The 19,366-nt window shown below is 40.4% G+C and overlaps 1 protein-coding gene across 1 annotated transcript in view; it reads left to right on the forward strand.

Moving 5' to 3' along the window:
* Positions 1 to 19,366, forward strand: part of RASA3 (RAS p21 protein activator 3) — a 353,769-nt gene that overhangs the window by 111,361 nt on the left and 223,042 nt on the right. The window contains exon 2 of the mRNA XM_029604621.1: positions 843 to 960. Within this exon, the coding sequence (XP_029460481.1) occupies positions 843 to 960 (118 nt within the window). The remainder of the gene's footprint in view (positions 1 to 842; positions 961 to 19,366) is intronic.

Genomic DNA, 19,366 nt, shown 5'->3' on the forward strand with positions numbered 1-19,366 from the left:
TTAATGTGGAGAAAGGGTGGAAGGGGGAAAACCCTTCCCCCCCAGTCCTCCCAGGAGTATCAATGAAATGCATAACCTGTGATTTTTGAATTTAAACCGCAATTAATTTCATTAAAGCTATCGCTTTATTTTGGACACTTTCCTGCAGAAAAATACCATGCATGTTAGAAAATCAGCTTTTTAAATATATGTTGGGTTTTTTTTTGGTCTTTTGTATGTCTCTCTTCTTTTTGTACTGTTGAGCACCTGCTTCCTGTGCTTTTTCAGTTATTTCATGTTATCTAGAGTCTTGCATAGTTAGACTAGCAAGAAATATGTTGAATAGAATTAAACAGATTTTTTTTTTTCTGAGCATACTTTTTTTTATTTTATTTTATTTTTTTTGGGTTGGTCAAAGTGGTGAGCTGAATTTTTTTTTTTTTTTAAGCGGGTCAGATTTTGCAGCCTATTTTAGGGTATAGAGGTGTGATGCTGGAAATTTAAAATTTCTACTATTGAGAAAAATTGCCATGGGGGGGAGGGGGGCTTCTGTATCCCAGGGATTGATCAGGATGGTAGCTGAGCACATTGATCCGGGAGGAATTCTCTGAACGATACGGTGGGGCTCACTCTAGTCTGCCTTATTACCTTAGCAATGACCCTGGAGAGGCAGTCTTAGGCAACTAGCACCACATCCTGCAGCTGGTTTAGCTCCGGGCAAAGCCGTTCTTTTTCCCCCTGTTGAGAATGATTGAACCAACCAGCTTCTTTAAAAAAAAAAAAAAAGTGAGTGAATCACAATGGAAAGTAACAGAATTGCATTTACCGATTATTGTTAAATATTCTTCTCCTTTTGTTTTTAGGAGAAGCCAAGAATCTTCCTTCATATCCGGGGCCAAACAAAATGAGGGATTGCTACTGCACTGTTAACCTGGACCAAGAAGAGGTTTTCAGGACCAAAATAGTGGAAAAATCACTATGGTAATTTTATTTATTTTTTCTTAATTTAATTGTACAATAAGCAGAAAAATTGTAAATGATGAAGGAACAGGACCATTTGGCCCACCCAGCCCTGTTTACACAGCTGTATATAAGGCGAAACTCCCAGTTGTCGGCCATATCAGCAGGGACAACCTACACTGCTTGGCCGTTATTAACATCCATCCAGAGAAATATGTCTATTGATACTGGGTGGTTTTTCTTTTTTTGGGGGGTGGGTTGGGGAGGGGTGTGTGTGTGTGTGTGGATGGGATTTTTATTTTTTTATTTAATAAATATAAGGTATACAATAATTATATATCTTGACCATAAATATATGTGCCTTTGTTGAAAATAACTACAAAGTTATTTTTGCTAGGCAGTCTAGATCAGGGGAGATCCCTATAGTCAGTAAAGCCTCTCCAAAACCTTTGTTTTAAATCTACAAGTGTTAGTGTGGGGTATAGAAATAGATGAAACCTTTTATAAGCAGGATTCCTGCTCTCCCATGATTCTTCCTGTGGCTTTTGGCCATCTCGACCAAAATGCCAAGGGAGACCGGCGGGGGCGGGTGTCCCTGCCAACAGCAGTCCAGGTCGTCCCCACCGTCCCGTGCTGATCCGGAGGCAGGAAGAGAAGGAGAGCAATGGCGGCAGGTCAGGTTGTTTCCTTTTTTTTTTCTCTCTTGTTTCCTGGGCCTCACTTGCAGCTTTTAACTGCATAAACCGAACACCCGGGAGCTGAAAGTTGCAGTTGGACTCAGGTGGCAAAAGAAGAGGAAGCAGGCTCAGTGTTGCTGTTGTTGCTCTCCTCTTCCTGCCAATTAGAGCGTAGGGTGGGGGGAGGATGAGCAGTACTTGAAGGAAGGCTTGGGTGGTTGAATACAGTGAAAGGGGGGGGGGGTGAATGGAGGACAAGAGTAAGGGGTTGGGGAGGGGTAGTGGGTAGTGTCCGTTAACCAGTTTGTAATCCACAAAAGGACATCGCCTCCTATCCCATGACTTTTTAGTTTCCTTAGAAGCCTCTCATGAAGGACTTTGTCAAACGCCTTCTGAAAATCCAAATGCACTACATCTACCGGTTCACCTTTATCCACATGTTTATTAAGCCCTTCAAAAAAAAATGTTGGTTTGTGAGGCAAGACTTCCCTTGGGGGGGTGTGGAGGGAGATGGGTGCTGGTTGGGTTTATTGGGTCCTTATCTACCATCATTATCCACAGTGTAACGGTGCAGAAGGGCACCGTTACACTGTGGATAATGATGGTATTATCAACTTTTTCCTTCTACAACTTTTTCCTTCTACTTTTTCCTTCTACAACTTTTTCCTTCTCACTCCAAGTTATTGATTTCCTTGTTATATGTAACTGCTTTTCTGCACTATTGTTCAAATTGTAAAGTTTTATTATTATTGCACCCCTGTTTCTTGTGAACCAGCATGATGGGACTATCGTCCTGAATGTTGGTATATAAAAAAACTTAAATAAAATAAATAAAAATAAATGGTGAGTGCATCTTTCTTTAAAGTCACAGAATGATTTGCCAGAATGAAATCCTTTAGATCAGTCATTGCCAAATCTCTCCTGGGGGAACTCCAGCCATTTGGGTTGCAGGATTTCTGCAGTGAATATGCATATGAGAGATTTGCATTCACTGATGGGGGCCATGAGATCATGATCAGGCATGCTAGGCTGATGCTTGTGGGGGAGTTAACTACATCTTTTGCATGAAAATCTATCTTGTTTGTTTGTTAAACTTGATATAGCACACGTTCATGTCAGTATCTATGCAATGTACAGACTAAACACTCACATCAGAAAAAATCACACACACATACATATGAAAACATGTCTTAAGCAAACAGTCATGCATATGGTTGAATAGTCATGAAGTACAGCTGTCTTAAGCAGGAACATTAACATTAAATGCTTGTGTAAATAAAAATGTCTTGAAAGCCTTTTTAAATGATTTAGAACTGCTATGGAACAAAAGTGATCAGAAAGTAAGTTCCTAAATATTTGGTCTGCCACTGAAAAAGCACAAAGGAGATGTTAAACTGATGGATAGGTATCCATACTTTTTTGCACATGCTATATTCACTTTTTTAAAAATTGCTTTCAGCATGTTAACATCAGCAAATAAACATTCATTTGGCATTAAATCTTGCAGAAAGATGTCATGTTTAACTCTGTACCATGTAGTGATTGTGTTGGCGTCTGTACCTTTAATGATTCATTGAACCATGTGATTTGAGCTGCAATGCCTAAACATTTTTTCATGTAGCTGTAGCTGAGTGGCAACTTGGGCATATGGATTGCTTGGTAACTTGCCTTCTTAATGTGAAAATGGTGGGCTTCACACGTCACCTAGATAGCATTTTAGAGAAGGCTGGAGAGGAGCTGGCTGGCATGATATATGTGGAAGAGAGCTTTACATTTATTAGAAACTGGGGAACATTTTGGGAACGTGGAAGCCCATTCTAATGGGTTGAACTTCACCGTAACCAGAGTGGAATTGGGCTGCTAATGTGAGCATTCAAAAAAAAGATTGAGGAAAAGCAGATCGTTGATCAGGAGTGTGTGGTTTGCAGTGAAATAGATATCTCCTAACAGGAAAGCATCTCCAAATAGGTTGTATACAGGTCTGAAGTAACAGGTAAGTTTAGATATAGAGCAGACAGAAGTAATAGGGAATTATTTGTATCAATAGCTAATAATTAAGATGCAAATAGAAATAAAGATCATGCTTGTAATTGTATGCAAATAGTAGTAGTCTTAAAAAATTAAAATTGGAGAGTTAGAATGTATGGCACTAAATGAAGATATAGACATAATAGGCATCTCAGAGGATAATCAACATGAAACTATTACAGAGTACAAACCCTATTGAAGTGACAAAGCTGATTGAATTGGTGGAGGGGTGGCACTAATATTTAAGGATGGCATGGAGTCAAACAGAATAAATTTTCTGCAGGAAACAAACTGCATCCTGGATTCTTATGGATAGGACTTCCATATGTGGTACTGAAGAGTATAGTAGTGAGGATATATTATCACCCACCTGGCCATGCTAACAGAAATTAGAAAGTCTAATATAATTGGCAACGTAGTAATAATGGGAGATTTCAGTTTCTCTAATTGATTGGGTATATGTCTCATCAGGACATGCTAGGGAGGTAAAATTCCTGGGTGCTATAAACAATTACTACTTAGAACAACTGGTCCTGGAACCAACAAGATGAGGAACTACTTTAAATCTAGTTGTCAGTGGAATTCAGGACCTGGTACGGGAGATAAATATGCTTCTTGGCAATATATCATCATGCAATCAAATCTGACATACTCACTGAAGGAGGATATCAAGTAAAATGACTATGAAACTGAAAAATTTAAGAAAGTAACTTGACAAATTAGTTATAAATCACCAGGCCTTGATGATATTCACTCCAGAGTTTAAAGTAATCCCAGTATGAAATTGCAGACCTGTTACTAGTAATCTGTGACCTGTGATAAAAAAAACTGACGCTGTTTGAAAACTGGAAAATGGCCAGTGGAATGCCAGTTTTCAAAAAGGGTTCCAGGGTGCTCTGGGAAACCATAGACTGGTGAGCCTGATATCGGTGCCATGCAGGATAGTAGATGCTATTCTTAAGAAGAGAATTACAGGGCTTATGGATAGGCCTGGCTTAATGAGGAAGAACCAACATGGATTCAGCAAAGGGAAGTCTTGCCTTATGTATAACAAATGGGACATTTTCCTGTCATTGGTGCCCACATGTACCATGACAACCAGCTCCTCCCCAGCACCGTCTAGACCATTTCTTGCTGCATCAGGTTGATGCTCTCCCATCATGAGACCTTCCTCCCCCAAGGCAGCACTAGCATTGCCAGACAAGCTGGGATTTAGTTACGATGTCCCTGAAGGTCTCGTCTGTATACCCCTCTGTCTGCCTCAGCTCCTCCAGGTCTGCCACTCTAGCCTCCACAGATTGGGCTCGTTCTCTGAGAGCCAGGAGCCCTTTGCATCGCATGCACCCGTACAGTTTCTCACCAGCAGATAAAAAAAAAAAAATCATACATGTGACACTCGATGCAAAAGACTGGGAAGCCCCCCTCGTGCTGTTGGACTTCTGCCTTCATCCTAATTTTGTTCAATTCCTAGTTAAGTTTTAGGTTTCTATGGGAGTAGGACTGTGTACAATTAGGGTCCTTTAAATGTATTAGTGTATTCACTATATATCTAGTAGTGACCTACAAGGGAATGATTAAACTCTTGATAAGGTGTGGGGAATTTCTGAATTTAAGTTAAAAGGCCTTTTTTTTTTTTTTTAGTGTGAAAGTGAGTGAGGGGTGGGAAGGTTGGGAAATACACAAACTCCTGATTTTTGCCTGCCTTTCTGACTACCTATGTAATACAAAATGCACAAACACACTAAATAATATACCCTAATAGTTTTACTTCTCCCCAGTACTTTTAAAAAGTTCCCCAAGCAGTACTTATTCTTCTCAGCCACCAGAAAGGTGATCCTCTCCTCTCAGTGCTTCCCACAGAATGGATGGGAATCTGAGACCTGTACAAGAATTCAGCACGGCATGGGAAGATGTCCAAACAAGTAATTACAGATATAAAACTGAGGAAAGTATTGTGAACCTTTTGTTAAATAGATCATGATTATTATTATTAGCTGGTTTTGTATACCATCGTTCAGTGGGACCATCACAACAGTTTACAACATTGTAAAAATATACAATATGTAAGAACATAAATGCAATGCATAATAATAATAGATAAAAGAATAATAAAAGTAGTAAAATGGTTATTAATAGTAGTCAATAAAAAATAAAATAGTAAAAACATAGTAAAAGAGTTGATCATTAAAAAACAAAACCAAAAAAAACCACATTTCAAATCTGTCTTACTGACAGATTTGAAATGAACTCTAGCCAATTGATGATTTGCTGACATGGCAGAGTATCCTTCTGATTGTCATACCTAATGAGATATCCGGAAGGCCAATTAACCAGATGTTTTGTAAACTGGCTAACGAATCAAAGAGGCCTAGCACTAGATATCAGTCACTTATGATCCAGATATGAATGATAAGCTAACCTCTCTGCCTGTGATGACTGCATGCAAAATCACCAGCAGAGAAGTTTAAACCAAGAAGATTGCAACGGACAGCAAGGTGTGCTGGGAGCCCAGACATGGCAGAGTCCTGACAGCGCCATGTCCTGCTGAAGACTTAGATTTAGCCCGACTTATGAAGGAGCTAAACTTCATGTGATAATTGTCTTAGATGGGCGTAGCAACTGTAGGGTAACAACTGTAAGTAGTAAGCTTTGTTAAATTTTGGGTGAATTTCTATTTTTAAGCGTTAGCTTGGAACCGGTGGAGTTATTGGAAAGGGTGGTGGCCACCACATAGCCTATAATTGTTTTGTATTTGGCTGCAGAGCCTGGGAGGTGGCGAGGTCCACAGGGAGTTAAGTTGTATACCAGTTGAGTATGCAACAGGGAGATGGAGGGATTCCACTAAGGGTTAGCCCATTCGTACATTACGATTATAGATAGTTTAGTCTGGAGCAGGGCTGGCAGAACCATTAGGTGGACTACGCCTCTGTTTAGGGCACCATGAGTGGGCAGAGCGCTGTATCCCAATATGAGGGCAGCAGGTTTCAAAGCGGGAGTGGAGACGAGATCGCATATGTGGGCGAAGGTCAGGTAGGCTGTGAGGAGGGTTGGGTCGTCCCACGGAGATTGTCACCGCCTAGGGTGGCTGGACACCCTTCCATTGGTCTTGGCCTGGAGATTAATTTGGGGCAATAGCAATCCAAGATTTTGAGATTAGGCTTAATGATTTGTTTGTCCTGTGTGTATTCAATTTAAGCTTATGTCCTCAAATGTTGTCTAGGAAAGAAGGAAAAAATTTAATGAACAACATCTGGTGAGACTAATGATACAAAGCCCCTTACAACCAACAGTTGAGGAAGATACACCTATAAAGTCAGAGAAAGAATATACAATTTGTTAAATTCACAAAAAAAGTTTCTACTGTGTGACTTTTACTCAGTGAGGGAGAGGGAGTGTAGCTTCTATGTTCAGTGACTTTACTAGCTCTATTTGCTGGTGCTGTAATAAATACACAGAAAATAATTAGATTTTTAACTTTATAGTCCCACTAGCTACGTGGCTAATAAAGAAACAGATGAACCAGTGACCTTCTGCCTCTAAGGTGGATAGCACTGTATCATTTGGTGCACAACCATTCCCATAGAAGTAGCAGCATCTCTGAAAGATATGGACAGACACATAAAGAGAGAGCCCTAAAAGGATTTAGGGGACTTAACAGGACTATATTATGATTGTGGATTCTCAGCATATATCTCCACAGTTATGAAATGGGCCCAGCAACTGGGGGGGGGGGGGGAAGACCTCATGACAAAGAAAGACAGGCATGAGTTGAGATCACCAATGTGTCTGATAAAACTGGTGGTCCCATTCCCAGCAGTCTCTGACTTGGTAGAACTGAAGATAATTTAGAGAGAGTAAGATCTTTCTTGAGAATAATAGCGGATATTCATTTTGACAGATGCAAATTTGCACCAACAAGAATTCACTAGGTTTAGATTTTTAACTCAACGACACGTTGGACTCGGGAAGAAGGAAAGCTGCAGATTAATACTCAGGAAATGAAATCGGTGGGAAATTGTTATGTTCACCATCCAGCAAAGAATTGTGCAGCAGGAAGTTTGTATAAAATCAATTTTGTTCACAGTAATGCGCTTAAAGAAGTGGAGATGGGGGAATCCCAAAATAATGATTCCCTACCCAAGACAGGATTATCTATTTCCAGTTTATTGGAAGTTCATACAGCAGGGAAGACAAATAAATATATATAGGTAGTCTGGCTGAGCAGAAACTGCCTTAAATTAGTTTATTTATATTCCACCTTTCAGAAACTTCAAAGTAGATTGCATTTAGGTACTGCAGGTATCTAATAACAGAAGAAATGACCGAGGAGGTCATCCAGTCTATATGCAGGAGATGGGGCTTCCCAGTCTTAGATCTTATAGGATCTCACTTAAATAGAAAGGTTACCAGTCTTTTCAATAGAATTAAAGACTTGCGGGTGGCCCAATATGATGGAACTGATAAAAACGTACCAATCCCAATCGATCGTGGTGGTTCCTTACTGGGCAAGAAGGCCTTGGCTTCTGGACCATATAAATAGTGGAGGCAGAGGTTTTCGGATTTCCTCTCAAAAAAGGATAAGTCAGCCAAGGACTGGTCCTTAATTCAGAATCATACTCTGTTGGCTTAAAGCTTGAGAGACTTTGCCTAAAGAAAATGGCTGTTCTGACAAAGTCGTGATTTTCAAAAATTTCAATAAATAAATCCGTTTATATTATTTTGGAAAAGTTCCTTTCCTGACACAAAGCATCTTTTTTGAAGTGTTATATTTTTTATATTTTTGTTTTAAGGTCTTGATAAAGGCTAAAAGTAATCATGTTAATTCCTAAGGTGCATTCAGAATTTTGTTTGAATCAGTAGGTGGAATTGCCTATTTATTACCTGGTTCCCAAATCTGCTAGAGAAAAGCTTTCATTGTCTGAATGTTTAAAAGGGCTTTAAAATTTTACTTGGAAAAGTAAACATCTTTCTGGAAACTGTAACAATTTGTTTTGTTTAGGGCACGCAGGAAGAATAAGCTAGGTTCTAAGACATCCATTGCCAGATGGATAAAAAAATTGTCTTGGAAGCTCGCGAGGCCGGGGACATTTTTTTGATCCCAAGCTTTGTGAAAGCTCGCTCAGCAAGAGTTGCGCAGTTTCGTAAGCAGAGAGAGAGCGAGAGAGTATATTTGTGCAGCAGAGTTGTGCAGAACTGGCACTTGGAAGTTCCAGAAACACTTTTAAATAAACATCATATTCATGGTTGGCCATCAGTGGATATGACATTTTGAAGAAAAGTTCTGCAAGAAATATTTAAAACGCGTGTAGATGTATCATATAAATTGGCAGAGATATAGCAGACATTTCTTTTACCTAGAAATTCTTTCTTCCATTATCTTGCCATTCTGGACAAAACATGGTCTGATAAAGGTAAATGTGTAATAAGGTATGGACGCTGTAGTGTGGCTTTCTGCTCATATTATAACTTATCTCCAGCCTTTTCTCTTTCGGTATGCTGTATAGTATTGTTGGGGAAGAATAATAGCAGAATGAAACATAGAAACATAGAAATGACGGCATAAGAAGACCAAACAGCCCATCCAGTCTGCCCAGCAAGCTTCGCACTTTTTTTTCCTCATACTTATCTGTTTCTCTTGGCTCTTAGTAACCTTTTGGTTCTATTTCCCTTCCATTCCCACCATTAATGTAGAGAGCAGTGTTGGAACTGCATCTAAGTGACATATCTAGCTTAATTAGTTAGGGGTAGTAACTGCCGCAATAAGCAAGCTTACACCCATGCTTATTTGTTTACCCAGACTATGTAATTCAGTCCTTGTTGATTGTTGTCTGTATATAGATCCACTCTTCTTCATTCCCCCTGCCGTTGAAGCAGAGAGCTATGCTGGATATTTATTTATTTATTTATTTATTTATTTAACACTTTTTTATACCGACCTTCATAGTAATAACCATATCGGATCGGTTTACATAGAACAAGGGAATAACAAGAGCAATAAATAAAGTAAAAACCAATAGAGGAGAATAAGGCAAAGTTACATTTAACAAGGAGTAAAAAACTTGGAAGCTTAAAAAGCTGGAAGAAAGGTAAAGGCAAGCAGTTGTAGCATAATTCAAAAAGAATATGGGTTAAAGCTTAAGGTGCTTTAACCTGGGAGAGCCTGAGTCCATCGTTCGAAGGGATAGAAGACCATTCGTCCATGTGTGAATAATGACGACTAGTGATTGTCTGGAGGATCAGAGAAGGCTTGGTGAAAGAGCCACGTCTTGAGTTTTTTCCTAAAAGTAATGAGGCATGGTTCTAATCTGAGACTTGAAGGGATGTTATTCCAGATAGATGGACCTGCTATTGAAAAAGCACGGTCTTTGGTTGAGGAAAGGCGTGTGGCTTTGGATATGCGTGAAGTATCAGTCTTTCTCCCCTGCCGTTGAAGCAGAGAGCTATGCTGGATATGCATTGAAAGTGAAGTATCAGGCTTATTTGGTTTGGGGGTAGTAACTGCCGTAACAAGCAAGCTACTCCCCGCTTTTTTGTGAATGCAAATCCTTTTTTCCACATTTCCTCTTGCTGTTGAAGCTTAGAGCAATGTTGGAGTCGCATTAACTGTGTGTATGTTTATTGAATAAGGGTATTATCTCCAGGCAGTAGCCGTCATTCCCGCGAGCCACCCACTCTTCATTCACGTCCTCTAGACTTTATGGATCCACAGTATTTATCCCACGCCCCTTGGAAGTCCTTCACAGTTCTGGTCTTCATTACTTCCTCCGGAAGGGCATTCCAGGCATCCACCACCCTCTCCGTGAAGAAATACTTCCTGACATTGGTTCTGAGTCTTCCTCCCTGGAGCTTCAAATCGTGACCTCTGGTTCTATTGATTTTTTTTCCGACAGAAAAGGTTTGTCGTTGTCTTTGGATCATTAAAACCTTTCAAGTATCTGAAAGTCTGTATCATATCAACGCTGCTCCTCCTTTCCTCCAGGGTGTACATATTTAGATTCTTCAATCTCTCCTCATAAGTCATTTGATGAAGACCCTCCACCTTTTTGGTCGCCCTTCTCTAGACCGCCTCCATCTTGTGTCTGTCTCTTTGGAGATACGGTCTCCAGAACTGAACACAATACTCCAGGTGAGGCCTCACTAAGGACCTGTACAAGGGGATAATCACTTCCCTTTTCTTACTCGATATTCCTCTCTCTATGCAGCCCAGCATTCTTCTGGCTTTAGCTATCACCTTGTCACATTGTTTCGCCAACTTCAGATCATTAGAGACTATCACCCCAAGGTCTTTCTCCTGCTCCGTGCACATCAGCCTTTCTCACCCCATCGAATACAGTTCATTCGGATTTCCACTCCCCATATGCATGACTCTGCACTTCTTGGCATTGAATCTCAGCTGCCATATCTTCGACCACTCTTCCAGCTTCCTTAAATCCCATCTCATTCTCGCCACTCCTTCTGGCATGTCCACTCTGTTGCAGATCTTAGTGTCATTCGCAAAAAGACAAACCTTTCCTTCTATCCCGTCCGCAGTGTCGCTCACAAAGATATTGAACAGGACCGGTCCCAACACCGATCCTTGCAGTACACTGCTTAAAACCGCTCTCTCTTCAAAGAGAGTTCCATTTACCATCACACATTGTCTTCTGTCCGTCAACCAGTTTGCAATCCAGGCCACCACCTCGGCACTCACTCCTAAGCTTCTCATTTTATTCACCAGTCTCCTATGCGGGACTGTATCAAAAGCTTTGCTGAAATCCAAGTAGATGACATCAAGTGCTCTTCCTTGATCCAATTCCTTGGTTACCCAGTCAAAAATGTCAGATTTGTCTGACAGGATCTTCCCCTGGTGAATCTATGCTGCCTCTGGTCTAGCAATTCTCCCGACTGTAGATAGTTCACTATTCTCTCTTTCAACAGTGACTCCATTACTTTTCCCACCACCAAAGTGAGGCTATAACTGGTCTGTAGTTACCAGCCTCTTCTCCCAGAGAATGAATCTCTGGGAGGAAGGAGGCATTATGAGAATATATCCTAAGAAGACGGGTGTTGGTCTGCCAAACAGCAGATGGTGCTGTACGTATATGATCCAATTGAGCAATAGACTAAGAATTAGTAGGTTAGAGAAATTTGTCTTCATCTTCCCATTTATTTAAAAGAAATAAACATGTATCTTTTCAACAGAAAAATTAGGGAAATGTCTAATAAGACCAACTGAGAGAGAGAAAGAAGGGATTGCATCTGAGTAACCGCAGGGTTTCCCCAAAACTGTACTGGGGGACCCCATAGCCAGTCGGATTTTCAGGATATCCACAATGAAAGTATATGCAAAATTTGCATCATGCATATTCATTGTGGATATCCTGAAAACCCGACTGGACATGGGGTCCCCAGGACAGGTTTGGGAAACCCTGCCTAGAACAGGTCCTGTTCTAGGCAGGGTTTCCCAAACCTGTCCTGGGGACCCCATGTCCAGTCGGGTTTTCAGGATATCCACAATGAATATGCATGATGCAAATTTTGCATATACTTTCATTGTGGATATCCTGAAAATCCGACTGGCTATGGGGTCCCCCAGTACAGTTTTGGGGAAACCCTGCGGTAAGGAAATGAGCTACATGGATATTTTTTGCCTTGAAGTGCATATTGGATTAGGAGACTGAAAAAGAGAGAGAACACGAGGGAGGTAATAGAATAATGGCTTGTAAAAACAAGATGGAATGTTCTAAAGCACAATATAAGTTAAATTATAATTAGCATTTACTACTCTGGGATGTTTAATGATTACCAGCAGAATTTGTAGCTTAGTGGTTGAAAATAGATTGTCAGCCTACAGTTCTTTTATTTTCTGTAGCTGGCAAATGATACTTGTGTTTCCTCTGCAAAGAGGCGATGATAACATATGTTGGGATTTAATATTGAATAGCTGTGCCTGATGTTAATATACTTCATAAGGAAAAAGAACCTGAAAACTGAGGAATGGTTTGCACACAGCTGAGTGCCAAATACAGACCAAGAGCTTTCAAAATGTCTTACTTTTATTATTTATTTTTTTTAGGAGGTTTGACTTTGAATGTACTTTACTTACCAAACACAGAACTGTTCAGAAGCGTGCAAGCGACCTTGTGCATGCATTTGCAACCTATTTATTTTTGCTTTTCGCTCTCATTGGGATGTGAACTTGAGTCCTTGGTTTATCCTGTTGACGAAGCTGGTGTTTTTCCACGTTTTTAAACAGTCAAAAGGAGTGAGAAGTGTTGCGGCATGTAAACGATGCCGCCTCTCGAGGACAAAGGCAGCTTGAAAGAAATCCATATACAAAGAGGTTTGGTTCTGGAGGCTTCACTATTCATCGTGCAACTCTTTTTTTTTTTTTTTTTCGTTTCATCCGCAGACATGTTAGTGCCAGTGCTTTAAACATCAGGCTGCTTTTGCAACTTCAGATGTTGAGAAATAAAATGCCGGATTTTGCAATGGATCATAGAATTGAGACAAATGCTTAGTGAAGTGAAATCTTGTAGTTCTTATATCTTATTCCACACCTATCTTTGCTGCTTCTTTTCTCAAAGGCTGGGGAATGAATGACTGTTTTTTGTCCCCGTGACATCAGAATGGCGTTAGATGCTAATTTTGACACTGCAGTTTGAATCTGAATATGAAGCTGTTTGAGAACTTGTCCGCAACATGCAAAAGTTTCATTAGTCCAGCTCTCCTTGTTTATCCAGCATGTACAGGTTGCTTATGGTCCTATGGTTTAGTACTTAGTTTGCAGTTTGTTTTTTTTTCCATGACCGTTTTCCAGTGGGGAAGATGAGCCCAGCAAGGTTACAAACAAGATAATGTTCTGCGTCCCTGGGTTCAAATAAGGATCATTTTAATTCTGACAGTTATGTAAAAGATCGGCTTTTGGTGCCAGTAAAATTGAGAACGACCTTGTCAGTCTTCCATGGCCTTTGTGATCCAATGCTGTTGGCATTCGTTAATATCCTTATGCTGAAAAACAGTATTTTAAGGCTGCCAACGATTTATAGGAGGTAGTTTTTTTCTTTTTATTTGGAAAGTAGCTTCTGGAGCCCTAAGGCAGAGAACTCAAGACAATAGTACTCGAGACATTAATCATGCAGCGTCTGACTGTTGTGTGACCTCTCGCTTTTCAGGCCTAGGTTTAAGACAAAGCAGGTACTATTTGAAGAGAGCGCCCAAGGATAAGCTAGTAATTTAAGGGGAAGCTCATTATAGCTGTATGGTCCTTTTGATTCCCTGAGAAAGAAGATATTTTACTCTGCGAGGCCCCCTCCCTCACTCTCAACCCAAAAGAGAAAAAAATCAGATTGGTGTCCATGTTGGTTTTCTGTTCACACGGTGAAATTTGGCTACTGCTTAATTGAAAGTGAAGGAGAAACAAGTGCTTGGAACTGCATATGCAGTTAGCTTGTCCGTGCCAGAACAGTATAATACTTTGTGATAAGCTAGGAAAACGCTATCCAAAGTATATTGAAATGAAGATTGGTTGGGGAATGATGAGCTTTTCACCGAGATACCACATGCCTCGATGGAAGGATTCTATCCATTGGAAATTCCTAAAATTACGACTTCCCAAAACTGTTGGGAGGGACTTGCAGTCAGTCAGTCATGTTTCAGGGTATTCACGATGAATATGCATGAATCAAATTAGCAAACAAACCTGACTGACTATGAGGTCCCCGGGGCAAGTTTGAGAAGCCGTATTCCAAATCGCCTAATTGGATTGGCAGGCTTAATCTTCATCCAAGTCCTGGAAAAAAAAAAATCACTGTTATGGGGTAGCTTTCTACCTCGGAAAACATCGCTGTTACAGGTGTTTACTTTGTACCTTCCCACATCCAGTAAGAAGCTGGTAACAATATTTCAACGAAGGTTGTACTGTTTTTACAAATAGAGGCAAGGATTATTTCTTTATTTTATTTATACTCCTTCATTCTTTGAGAGGAGGTGGGCCTATATATATAATTAAAGGATCATTTGAATTTGGTATTGTGCCAGCTGGAGTCCTCATCCCTTCCAAGAATATCTTTTGCAAGTACCCACAGTAAAATTAAGCTAGTGTGTGTGGGAATTTGGGGAAAGGTCACTTTCAATCAATAATAGATTGCTGCATCCAAACCATAGCGGTGTATATCACATAAAAACAGAGCATGATAAATAAATAAATAACATAAAATAAAAATCAGAGCCTAAAACCATGAATGCATACACACTCCAGAGGAATAAGATCTTAGCCTCGCCAATATAGCTACACAACCATCCATCGTAGTCATCCTGCTAGTCCCTATCCAGTGCCCCATGTCACACCGCCCTCTTACCTTTCCTCCCAAAACTCCTCAAACCATTCCCTCCCATCACCCCAGTCTCCAAGACAGAAATGGACCTCCATCAGATTCAGGACTAATAGCTAAATAAGTCTGCTATCTTAATCATAGAAAACTACAGCTCTGCCCTTAATCAGGAAACACCTCAGCTTTTAGCTTCCTCCCGTAACTAAATTTAAATCTTCTCCAGTTTCTTTCAATAATTTGTTCTACATTTAAATGAAAAAGAAACGATTGAGAAAAAAATATTCAAATACTTATTAAAAGTTCATATTATGTGATAGAGTATGTATAATGTAAGCATTATTAAAAGATTGAGCTATTTTCAAAAGTGTAAGAACTTGAGAAAAGAGCAAGTCGTTGGGTCTTGAATTCCAAGTGTTTTCCAAAGCAGTAGTTTTTCTGGCGTGTTCCTGGACAACGTGTTTGGCTCCCTTGTGATGCTGAATTCTATATGGATGGCTTTGACATAGTCTTAGCATTTTTGCTCTCGTACTGTCAGCAAGTGGAATGTTTTCTGGGGGCGGCAGCTGTGCAGTAGGAAAGCCCATTTGCCTCTTCCATGGTGGTTACAGGATATTCCTCTTTTCTTGCCACCTGAACTCTCCTGCTGTTGGCACTAATTCCTCTTTATCTGAGATGGATGGAACTTTCCTGAGAAAAATGATTTTTAAATGCAGAACAAGTTTCCAAGGAAATGACCATTCCTCATCTGCCTTTGGATAAGTTGGACTCCCTAGATGTGTTACTGTCATCTTGCATTAGCGGTGCAAGATGACCACAGTGAATGTGTGCTAATGCCACTTTAGAACAAAAAAAAAAACGTAACCTTTATTTGTACAGATTTGTCTTATTTCTATCATGGAAACCAGCAAATAACATCGACCCTCATTGGCAGATTGTGTGGGTGGCCATCAATTTGTAACCAGGAATGCCTAGAGAACTGCGAATGAACTTCGAATGATTCCTGACCCTTCAGCTGCATTAACCCTAACAGGTCAAAAATGTCCAGGGCAAGTCCTGTCAGCGGAAATTGCATTGGGGTTGAAAGTAGAAACCCAATCCCTAACATGAGCTTGGGGGTAAGTTGTTTCCCTGTATGGAAAAGCCGTTCCAGTCTGATGTAACGTGTTACCCTGAGCAGGTTTTCATTTTCAGTTAACGGTTTATGGCTGTTTGGTGCTGGTACAGTTTTGCACACAGGAATACCAGTGACAGTGCTCTGAAAGAGCAAAACTGGAGAACTGCTAACCTTTGAGTTAATACACAAGATGTGTGTCTGCGGTAAGAAATCACTCCAGAGCAAGTGGATGAAGGTTAAGCTTTTTTTTCTAAAATGGAAGTCAACATTCATCTGTAATTAAAGAGTTCTATTCAAATCTTTCAAAGTACTTATCTTATTTTGTGCCCATAATGGAACTTATTTTTTCGCTGTTTGGTTGGATATTAAATTACTAAACACTGCATGAGATACAGTAAAACAGAACATTATGCACGGAACTTCCTAACAAACATAACGGCAGTCATGGTAATATCAATATTTTGGGTTAGCCCCTGGGACCGATATATATTTAACTGCGACTGTGGTGTTGGGTTAAGCCATTTTGCATATGAAGAAATGTTCTGTGTTCCTGGGATGGTACCCACATTATGAGAGCGCATATTTATATATTCTGATGGTGGTTTTGGGTCGCTTTATTCTTGGCGTTAAAAAAACAAAACAAAACAAAAAAATGTTTAGAAACTTGCCTGAGGGAAATGATTTGATACGACAGCGCTACATGAGATTGAGCACACCCATATCTGATAATCGTTTAAAATTATTTATATTTTGTTTGTCCTAACAGCTATTGTGAGCAGGCAGATTTTTCTATTTGTTAGAAGTGTTTTGTAGGTCCTGTTTCCAATGAGACTATTTGGGATAGCCTTGCCCTCTTTTTTTTTTTCTTCCTTTTTGTATGGTATTAGCTATATGTAACTAGAAAGGTGTAAGCATCTCATAGTTACACATCTACATTGATCTGCTTTAGCATTCAGCTTTATTGTGACTTTATTATATATATATTTTTTTTTTTTGTTTTGTTTTTGGTTTTTTTTTGTTTTTTGCAGTAATCAAGTGTCGCTTTTGCATATAAACTACTTTGTCAAGCCTACCCATGGTAGAGGGGGATATTGGGGCCTCTGCTATAACCCATACATTTAATAAATAGAAGCCAGATAATTACACTTTGTAATATATATGTTGGTTTTTAAATTTTCTACTTCCCAAGGCTAACAAACCCTTAAGCTTTGTTACATACTCTGTTTAAATAATGCCTGTATACAAATCAATGGAAAGACTGTCAAGGGTATTGCATTCACTACTGAAGGCCATACTGTCAAATGGTAGATACAGAGTAGAGGCAGACCAGAGAATGTCTACACAAATGGTGTCATCTTTATTATAAGCTTTTTGAAGTCAGATTTAAGGACATATGTATAGGTGAAGAAAACCGAGAAAGGGGAGGGAGATAGTCATATATTTCAAATATATAAATATTGCCCAAGAAACAAGCATTTTTTCAGTGGAAAGGAAACTCTGGAGTAAGATGTTATGAATCAAGGCTCAAAAGAGATAGTTGGGAGTAACATAAGTAAATACTTAACAAAATGAGTGGTGGATGCTCAGAACAGCATCCCAGTGGATATGGTGGACAGAGGACCCTTAGCTGAGAGAAAATGAAGGTTAACTGGGACAGGAAAATTATTGGGTAGACAAGATGTAGTTTATGGCCTTTGTCAACATACCGTAGTTTGCTTCTGTTTAATATATGCTGAATTAGCCTGAGTAGCATCATTGGCAAGCAAGAATTTTTTTTCACATATACACATGGTTGATGCAATATGTAAAATATATTACTTTATAACTCACCTCCAGTGTATAATTGTTCGCTTGTCGTGGTTCTTTATAACACTATACTCTTTGCTTTGGATGCTGTTCTACCTCTCCCTGTTCCTGTGAGCCATGCCAAACCCCCAACCTTGGCTGACTTCTAGAGTTTTTGCTTCTTACGTTCTTGTGCCCGCTCTGCAGAGCATCTCTGGCTGAAGTCCAGTTCCCATGCTGACTTAATTCATGTCACAGTCAAGCTCATCTCATTCTAGTCTTATTATACTTTTCAAGGAAGATTATGATAAGAATCTGACAATACCCTTTTCTCTGACCTCTTATCTGTTTGCCACACTCTCCTCTCCAGGGCCGCTGCATACTAATGTTGCCCCTCTCCCCACCTGGATGGATTCTCATTCTCTCTCTCTCTCTCTCCTTCCCCCCCCCCCCCCCCCCAACAGGCCTCTATCCTGTCCTCTGCTGATTCCCCTCCTCCTGCTCTGTCACAGCGTCGATCTATCTCCTCAGCGAACCGTACTGACTGACCAAGTCTCCTGCTGCTTTCCGATGCGTAGGCCAGACTGCTGATGTTCCGCCTCCTTCCGGTCCCGGCTGCATCTCTTATTTCTCAATCTACCTCTGTGGAGCCGATGCTAATCCAAGCCGGTGGGAGCACTGGGCCACCGCCCCAAAACTTTCGGTGCTCTAGGATGGGCCGCCTACTTTGCCCAGGGTCCACTGGCCCTGTGCCTCCCTCCTCAAACAGCCTTCACTCTCTATCCAGACTATGGCTGACTTCTTCCATGAACAAAATTGACCAATAATTGTGAAATCACCAGACTGCCTTCTCCATTCCCACTTCATTCACCTCCCTTTCCTTTGTCTCCAACCACATTTTCTTTTCTGAAGCCACTCATCAGCTTTCTTCCTCCAAACTCTCTACCTCCGACCTCATTCCCACCCAGCTCTTCGGTTCTATCTCCCCTGCAATTGTCCCCTCCATCTGTCGTATCCTCAACTGATCACTTGCCCACTGCAGCTGTCTCCTCTTCCTTCTAACATGCTGCTCAAAGAAAAACAGAAAACCCTCCCTGGACCCCCAATTATTGTCCCCTCTTCCTTTTGCATCCAAACTGCTTGAGCATTCTGTTCACCTCCGCTGTCCTTGACGTTTTCATCTCAAGCTGCTCTGGATCCTTTCCAGATTGGCTTTTTACCCTTCCATATTACCCAGAAACTGCTTTCACCAAAATCTCCAGTGACCTCTCTGTGGCCAGGGTCTCCTCCTCTGTGACCTTTCCACTGGTTTGGCAATTTGATCACTCTCTGCTCCTTGACGCACTGTACTTGATAGGGTTTCTGAACTCTACTTTGTGTCCTAGTTTTCTTCTTACTTTTCCAATCATGCCGTTACTATATCTTCTGGTGGTTCATTCTCCACTACCATTCATGCCTCAAGGCTTTGTTCTGGGTTCTTTTTTTTTTTTTTTTTCCTTTTCTCTACATAT

Source organism: Rhinatrema bivittatum, chromosome 5 (genome assembly GCF_901001135.1).
Source record: "Rhinatrema bivittatum chromosome 5, aRhiBiv1.1, whole genome shotgun sequence".
In the NCBI taxonomy this organism is placed as follows: Eukaryota; Metazoa; Chordata; class Amphibia; order Gymnophiona; family Rhinatrematidae; genus Rhinatrema; species Rhinatrema bivittatum.